At 37.3% G+C, this 8960-nt stretch overlaps 1 protein-coding gene across 1 annotated transcript in view; it reads right to left on the bottom strand.

Annotated features, from left to right (window-relative positions):
• The window catches only part of LOC109217357 (HEAT repeat-containing protein 5B), a 48299-nt gene that overhangs the window by 16463 nt on the left and 22876 nt on the right, over positions 1–8960 (bottom strand). Inside the window, exons 17-30 of the mRNA XM_019381597.1 lie at positions 8734–8901; positions 8499–8585; positions 8201–8294; positions 7987–8055; positions 7765–7887; positions 7609–7677; positions 7415–7519; positions 7205–7293; positions 6347–6503; positions 5279–5428; positions 3108–3157; positions 2803–2902; positions 2634–2690; positions 1494–1561 (exon numbers count right to left, since the gene is read on the bottom strand). Of these exons, the coding sequence (XP_019237142.1) occupies positions 1494–1561; positions 2634–2690; positions 2803–2902; positions 3108–3157; positions 5279–5428; positions 6347–6503; positions 7205–7293; positions 7415–7519; positions 7609–7677; positions 7765–7887; positions 7987–8055; positions 8201–8294; positions 8499–8585; positions 8734–8901 (1386 nt within the window). The remainder of the gene's footprint in view (positions 1–1493; positions 1562–2633; positions 2691–2802; positions 2903–3107; positions 3158–5278; positions 5429–6346; positions 6504–7204; positions 7294–7414; positions 7520–7608; positions 7678–7764; positions 7888–7986; positions 8056–8200; positions 8295–8498; positions 8586–8733; positions 8902–8960) is intronic.

Raw genomic sequence — 8960 nt, 5'->3', positions numbered from 1 at the left:
ATGCTTAAGGTGTCTATACTCTGTCCGGGCGTGGGGGGGGGGGGGGGTTTGGTAGGGCTCTCCATAGATGATCTGTGTATTGTATTGTGCCCCCTTATGGTAGTTACTGGTCGATATATTTTTGCATGCCATTTTATTTATGGTCTATGTTTAGATAATTATTTATGTGATTTCTGCTGGAGTTACTAATGCTCTTTTGTTTTTTTTGTTTTTGTTTTCCTTTTCCTTTTCCTGAGCCGAGGGTCGATTGGAAACAACCTCTCTGCCCTTTCGAGTGGGGGTAAGGCCTGTGTACGTATTACCCTCCCCAGACCCCACCTTGTGGGACTATACTGGGTAGTTGTTGTTGTTGTTGTTGTTGTAAATTGTATTAATCAAAAGGGAGAAAACTCCCTTATACAAGAAGTATACCAAAAAGTAGAGAATTTACATCAAAACATGATTCTCTACAAAATACGCCCAATCTTCTATACAAGTGAAGTAGGGGCTATACGAGTGCACCAAAGAGCGATCAAAGATAAAAGACTATTCTTATGATGTGAAAAAGGAGACTCAATCCCCTCAAAAGCTCTCCATTTCTCTCCCCCCAAACTATCCACATGAGAGCTAGCGGTGCGAACTTCCACGCCTTTTGCTTTCTTCTACGGAAACCGCCCAGCTAAACGAGGCAAAGCGCATGTTTTGAGCCTCGCTTTAGGGCTTAAGCGCGTTTTAAGCGCGCCTTTGATAACACTGAAAGTGTTTTTAAAAAGCACTTCCTCACCGCCTTTTGACAAGTACGGTTTCTGCCAGCCTGCTAATCTTTTTTCAACCCTTTCGATCACTAGATTCCAAATCGTAGTATCCTTATGCAAAGCGGCCAATGGGAGACCCAGGTAAGTAGTGGGAAGAGAGCCCACCTTACATCTGCGAGGAGAGCCCACCGAGAAAATCTCACACTTGCCGAGGTTGATTTTGAGTCCTGATACCATCTGAAACCATATCGGCATCACAAAAGACCAGGCTGTCATCCGCAAAAAGCAAATGAGAGACTCTTCGGGCACTGAGACTTGACATTTCTTATGGGCCAGAGGGGGAACATTTACCTTTATACAAGGAACTAAATCAATAAAAATGTCATTCTTCATGCTTGGGAATGATACAAAACAATGTTAACTATTTCATCTTGTGTCATAAACTAGGAAGTATGATATACCCGCATATTTCTTTCCTATTGCAGTTTTCTCCTAAATTACTTCCCTCCCTAGTCAAATGATTCTAGTGCATAACTTTGCTTTTACTGGTAAAAAGCATTTCATTAATCTCACACCATTAAGAAAATGGACCTTGGGCCTCCCTCAATCTAAATAGTTAACTCATTTCCAAAAAAGAAATGGAATGCCAGACGCTAGACCTAAAACTAATAAAGCCAGCCCAAACAAACAGAGAGACCAAATTAGAGAACAATTAAGGGATAAGGGTTAGGACCAGTTTGTGTGGGCATAATAACTTACTCAGCATCAGTTTCCTCATCGAGCATATGGAATAATGTATCTTCAATATTTTCATTCATGATGGACCCCTGAACAACATCAAGCATCCGTTAAAATATAGTACAAAGCAGACAAATCGGAACTCGGAAACTAAAAGAGTGAATTGAAAATAGATCTCCTGAAATTGCCATTTTATTATTCTTCATAAACTCTTCTCGAGTATATATTACATTTCTCTTTTAAAGAGGTTGTTCCTAGCTGTATGATTTTCACATGTTATGTTTTCCAAGTGGAAAGACATATGGGAGCAGTTTTCCTGCCAGTTAAATGTCGAGAACAATGAAAGAAGTCATCAAAAGGATGAAGTCTGGAGTTGATTGCACAAAACAGCCCTGTAGTTTTGCAGTCATTTCAGAGTATTCAGAAAAGCCACCCAAACAGGCACGACAGGATTTCAACCAAGATCCAAAAGGTTGTTAGTATATAACCTGGCTGATGATTTCAATGTATTCTTCTGAATACAGGAATGGTGCCTGCATTAAAGGAGGGAGGGGGGATGGCCAGGCAGAAGCCCGATGGGTGGGAGAGGGGGAGGGGGAGGTTGCCTCATTTCTAAGCCAAGGGGAAAAGTTGAAGGGTTAGGAGTTTGGAAGGGGGGACGTGGATTGATGGAAAGAACAGGAAGAAGGGCAAATAAAACAAACTCCTGTGTCAGTGGAGCTGTGCCGTGAAGTTTCACTTCTGGATTCAGTCGATGAATACTTGTGCTCTCGTGGTGTTTTTTCTTTGTCACATGGGACATATACTTTAGTTAGGATTAAAAGGATCTGACCCCCATTTGATGTGAAGTTTTGCTCTTCAAGGATTTTCAAGTTTTAGACTATATGAAGAGTATTTTATTGCCTACAATGCCATATTCTAGTTTAACATATATTTGAACATAACTCGTATCATTAGAGTTTAAGCAATTAACTTGATTCTTGAATATTAGCTCATCCTAATTAGTATTCGAGCAAGCTCTATATTATACAACAAAGAGGTTTAAAGCATAGAAAGAGCTATTGTTCCGTCTATATCCCTGACAACCGGCAAAACCTAGCCTTAAGGTATCAAAATATCTAAAGCACAGGATGGCACATAGGTCACAGTCAAATTACTTACTGGATCCTTTTCAATGAGATGTCTCAGAGTGGATAGAGCTAGACGTCGCAGCGTTGGCTGTTGTAAATGAAATTCAGAAGTTTCAGTACTCACAAGATTAAACAAGAAAGGAGTCACTCCCAGTCCCCTGATTCCCCACCCTCTTTTTCCAAGGGAGAGAAAGCACTACCTGTCTTGCGGATAGAGTTGGGAGCAGTGTTTGCACATTGTAATGCACAGTAACAGCTTGTGGCGCAAAAAGAACTAGCTGCTGAGTGAATCGGACATTCCTTCGAATTAACAAGAAAAATAAGATAAAATCTGAACACTAAAAAAATTCAACGTGAATATTACAAAGCTAGATGAAGCAGGCATGAGTCAAATGAAGTGCTTTGATGTCCTCGCCAGACCTAAACCACACTGGTCTCAAAACTATTGCTTCTTATTTGGTCAATAGAAAAAGGGGAAAAATATATGAACAACAAGTGGCCATACTCATAAAGTGTTGCAGTCTCTTGCCGGGAGCTGACCTCTGCAATGACAGACTGAAGAAAAACACAAGATTAAATGGAAACTGGACAAACTAAGGTTAGAAAAATCTAGTAAGCAAAAAAAGAAATGGTGCTACTGAAGTCAAAAGCCACCTCAATATATTGGAAGACGTACTATATGCTAAACACATACCAGTGAAGAAGATTATTCACTGCATGCATTACCCCATGCAAATATTTCATATCTTTTAGATAACTTTGTACGGATAATTGAATATCATAATATTGATAGTGAACAGTGACAAGACGACACGGTTTATAATTCCTTGTGGTCAAAAATAAATTAAAGATCTTCAAATATGGTAAAACAATTCATGCTAATAGGCCGTTTTGTTTAGTCCTCCAACTTTTAGTAGATTTTTGCGTCTCATTATCTCAATTCCTATACTAGGATTATTTGGCAGAAACCCCATAACATTTTATACGCTAAACTTTACAATAAATAGTTCTAGGACAATTACGGCTATCAAGGAAGTTGTTCCATTTTTTTTAATGTATTTATCTCTTGATAAGAGCATCGCACTACTTCTTACCAGAGAAATTCCTCGGACCAGAGTATATCCACTTTTAGTGCATACTTTGTTATTTATCTAATGATGCCATAGCTCTATTGCCATCCTTTTACCTGCCCATTTTGATCAGGGATGACATGGGTATCTTTAAAATACAATAACAATCTACAAATTAAACATACCCGTTATATCCCTCACCAAATTTGACACTCCTACTTGAGCTCATGAAACAAAGTAACATAAAAATGCTGTAATTACATATAGGTTCCTGTGTATTGATATTTAATGATTAAAAAGTATCTAATTAAAAATCCATCCATCTTTTTCAGCAAAAATGATATTCAGGTGTATTTCATTTATACTTATGAATTTATCTAACCAGAAAATTGCTAAAAGATAAATGTTTTGAGATGACACAGACAATCTCAAAGTCGACATTTTGATTGCTATAAATCATCTCAATAAGGGTAAAATGGAAATTTAAAGTTAAAATGTTTCTAAATCAGGAAGTATGACATTCTTTTTGGGACAGACTAAAAACGGAAGTATGACATATAAATTGTGACAGAGAGAATAGTACATTACATATCCGATATTTGCCTCAGTTAAATTTGACAACATATAGAGAAACGTCAATAAACACGATGAGTTTAATGAATGTTTAAGAGACACTTGACATACACTTGTAACCCATACGTGATCTTTCATTCATCAATACAACGTTACTTAGTTGCACATATAACACTTGCCATAAAAAGGTGGTAAGCAAATTAGGGGTGTTCGTCGGTAGGTACGGTATTTAGACATTTCGGTTCGGTATTTTCGGTATTCAGTTTCTTAAAATGCAATACCAATACCGTACCTAATTAAATTCGGTATGGTTCGGTTTTTCTCCCTTCGGTTTCGGTTTATTCGGTTTGGTAACTTCGGTTTATTCGGTTTGAATACTAACTAGTGCATAGAGTCATAGACTGAAATATTCTAAATTAAAATACTCAAAAGTACAAAACTAAAAAAGTTAGTTGACAAAAGTTTTATCCAAAACTAGCAAATATCAACCCAGAGAGAGAAAATTGTACATAAAAGAATAAATTTGATCATTAGAAATGTCTTGTTACTTGCTTAGAGTTAATTGATGAACTTAGAGAATAAAGGAAAGTAAAATTTTAGATTTTTATATTTATGGTATAATTAATAATGTGTATTGTGTAATATAATATATATTTCGGTACGGTATCAGTATTTCGGTATTTCATTTTAAAATACCAAAAACCATACCTAATACCAATATTTTTTAAAACTTAAACCAAATACCATACCGAGTACCAAAATATCAAATACCGAATACCAAAATTTTCGGTTTCGATACGGTAATTCGGTATTTACCAAATTATGCAGAGCCCTAAAGCAAATGGCATACACTTTTCTCAATTTTAAAAATTAGATACTCTCAGCAAGATCGTTTTACTAAAACTAGCTTTCTAACTTATCCATGTGAGCTTGGGGGAGTTCTTGCACTTTTGTTGTCTTTAGGTTATGATGGCTTCTTTTAATACGGATCAAAAATACAGATTTAAGCTTCTTAAAGATTGAATTTACAAACCTTGCAACGTGAGAAAAATATACTGCCAGGAGAAAGTTCAGGACCAAGGACAGCAACAATAGCATTTATAAGGCGTCCCACTGCCTGCTGCAGGTTAGTAGAACCAATCTCATTTGACAACAGAATATCCATGGCAAGGCTAAGTGTCGCCTGAAAGTAAAAGAAGATAGGAAACTTTAGACTTAAACGAAGAGTTGAATTAGAACCTAGAGGTGCCAAATAAAAAAAATGACAAATTGCCTTTCTTGTTCAACATATCAGAAGGGTAACCTCTTGAAGCAATGTGAACATAAAAATGGTAACCAAAAAAAAAGTAACAAAATATCAAATGGGCAAGCTTTTAAGGCGTAATGATTCAAGAAAATTGCTTAATCAACAATTTATCGCGATCAGGCTTCAATACGAAGAGCAATCAGGAAGGACAATCACTCACTTACAAAACACAAGATGACACAAACACCAAATGCTCTGGAGAACATATCCATAAAATAGTAGAGTGAACATAAGATGCGTTTCTGAACGAAGGTAGCCAAGTAAATCTTAACGGATTTATTAGCAAAGCACATTTTGTTGTTAGCCAATGGTCTCTTCTTCAAAACTGAATATCTTGACTTTTTCCACTAGATCCAACCAAATATGTTATCTGAGCATGATAATTAGCTTCTTGATAAGTAATATGCTCAAGAATGAGCCATAAACAGCTGGCTGAAGTTTGAGAGTTTCTATCATTTATTATCTAATTCAAGAGCTACTTCTGACCTCCGATAAACCAGAAGATGGTTAAAACCATCCTCTTCTTATCAAACACTTCCTATTTGAAAAGTGTATCTTAAATTTGGTCAGCATGAGTAGATTCTACAAGATGTGATAAGAGAAACAACAACAACAACAACAACAACAAGATGTGATAAGAGAAACAGACAACTAAATCAATTGTTAGCCATGACAACCGAAGAATGTGATAAGAAAAACACGCACTAAATCAAATGTTAGCCATGATAATCAAAGAATGTGGATAACTGATGCTCTCAGAGACACTGAAGCATCATACTCAGAATATATGGATACCTGAACATGAGAAACATAGGACAATCCAGCAGCCTCCACAGTCAACAGTAGACCATGCAAAGACCAAATTTGTAAGGCAGTGTTTGAACTTTTAGCCAAAGAAGAAAGAGAATTAACTGTAGCAGGAACCAAACTTGACAATGCAATCCCTCCGGCGCTGCAAGAAGGATTAACAGAATGAGGACTGCAGATAACAAACAAACTACAATTCAAACAGCATACTCAGACAAACCTCTTAGTGCAGAAAGATAACTATCTCGGTTTCATAAATAAATTTATATAGAATCTTTGGAGAAGACTTTCTTTCATAAGAAAGAAAGTCCTTACTATCTTTGGGATCTGATCCTACACATTTACTCAAGACTTTAGTGGATCGATTCAATTACATAAGTTACTTCCTAAGTATTTGCTCACATCATGAGATAAGTATTTCTTCCATCATGACATAAGTAAATTTTTTTTATTGTGACAGCTCAAAACCTCACTAATTGATCGGTGCTTACAAATTTTAGCTCCAAAATGCATTATAATTAGACAATCAGCTATTTTCATTAAACCTTTATTTACCTTAAATACTGCTTTGCACTTCAATTTGACAAGCTGCTCATGGACAAGCAGAATTGGTGCATTTAAAGTTGAAACACATCGACATAATTACCAATACCAAAGATCTCTTCATTGGAGGGAAGGGAAGAAAGAAAGTAAATAATAGCACCACCAGATTGGTCAAAGGTTGTGGAAGAAATTTTCATGTAAGAAAGAGTCGAGAGCGACAAGCACTGTCATATAAAAGGAATTCATGTATGTGTTTAGCGAAATGATAAAAGTACACACTAAGTTTGCATCATTCAAGCTTACCAGCGATGAATACAACCAAGTGATATAGCAACTGAACCAGCATAGTTTGAATCTACTGCTGAATTTATATCACCAAGGAGCACTCTTGTCTGCAATGACGCGTACCAGTTAAAATGACAACGGAACATGGGTAATTGAGATTCTTACGGATTCAATGACACTAATTGTCCTAGAACCAGGAGGTTGTGAAAAGATTCAAATGGAACTAACCAATCTGGCAGTGAACACATCATTTCCTAGCCGAGCTAATAGGCCAAGACCTTCAGATGATGCTCTGCGTTGAGAAGCACAGATGTCACCCTCAGCCAGAATGCTCTGTCAAGGTAAACACCAAAAGCTAAGAAAGACTGTAAAGGACAAGAAAGGCAAGGGCACTAAAATATCAACAAAAAGATAGTGAAAACCTGAAAGATGGATTGTGCCAGACTAAGTACTTCCAATGGTAAGGGTTCAGGACGTAGAGCAAGCAAAGCCTGTGATGAAGGCAAGCACAAGAAAAGCAGATGTAAGACATGTAAAATTCCGGACAAGTGCATAAAAAGTCTAAATTATTAGATCACCTTCAAGCCAGATAGCAGGCCCACACATATGTTTGTAACACTGATTGCATGCCATGCTTGTTTCTTTCCAGCTCTCAGACACTGCTCAACCATTTCGAGGAGTGAGAGCATTCCACCAATATCCTGAGGGGAACAATGACAAACTAAGTTGCAAGCTATCAATGCCTCCATATATGCACATAATTCTAACACAAAGCCAAGCCATCAACCATATTCACTTACCTCGGAAGCAAATATGTTGCCAAAGCAGAGGAGCTTCTGATTCACTAACATTTTGCTTATAGTCTCCGGCTTCATGATCAGAAACATGTATTAGTAATGGATATCAAACAAGGGGAAAAAGTTGAATCCTCTTCATGGCTTCTCAAGTTATATGACGTCAAGCAAATTATATTTCTTTCATAGAAAGTCAACCTCTTCAGCGGAAGTTCTTTACCTGAGGAAAGCTCGGAAGCTCGTTATCCCATACAGATGGTAGTAGACCATCTTTTCCACCTTGAAATGAGCGAAGTTCATCCTCAAACAAATCCCTGGATGAACAATCAACAAGATAAATGACTAATTTCTATACTGGGTTATTAGTACCAAGTTAAAAGGAGGCAACAGTTGGTAATGATGTGCACATCATTAACCATAGCCAAGTCCATGATTGAAAAAACAAAGTTACTCCCCCGGAAATTGCAAATAATCCACAGAAAGAAAGGAACAAGTTCCATGATTTTGGTGCTAAGTACCTGCCAGGGTTCCAAGGGCCAAGCCAAGCATCTCTTTTGTCTAACAGCATCCTCAAGCATGAACTTTCCTCACATTTTGAAGCTTTCCTGTCCCGAAAAGGAAAAAATAAGAATGACATCGCTCTTCCAAAAACGAAAAGAAAAAGAGGTGCCCTTGTAGAAAAAGAAAAGGAACGACTCTTGCCAGGGAAACACATATCTACGTCATAGCTGATGAGCTGGATCAAACATTCACCTATAAGGAGTTGCACATATCTGAATAAGACGGGCATGGTCTCTCCGATATGCAGTTGGATCTGAAATTGACTGATAGGCTATTAGTGTCTTGATGATAAATATCTCCGCTGCCTGTTTGACACTCATTTGGTCTTTGGCTGCCAACAGCAATATATATGACAGAGCCCTGTATTAACAATTTTCACAAACATAAGCAACATAAGAGAGCTCCATCAGACTTTCACA

Source organism: Nicotiana attenuata, unplaced genomic scaffold, assembly GCF_001879085.1.
Source record: "Nicotiana attenuata strain UT unplaced genomic scaffold, NIATTr2, whole genome shotgun sequence".
NCBI lineage: Eukaryota > Viridiplantae > Streptophyta > Magnoliopsida > Solanales > Solanaceae > Nicotiana > Nicotiana attenuata.
The sequence above is the reverse complement of the archived record's forward strand: the minus strand, read 5'-3'. Positions and strand labels throughout refer to the sequence as shown.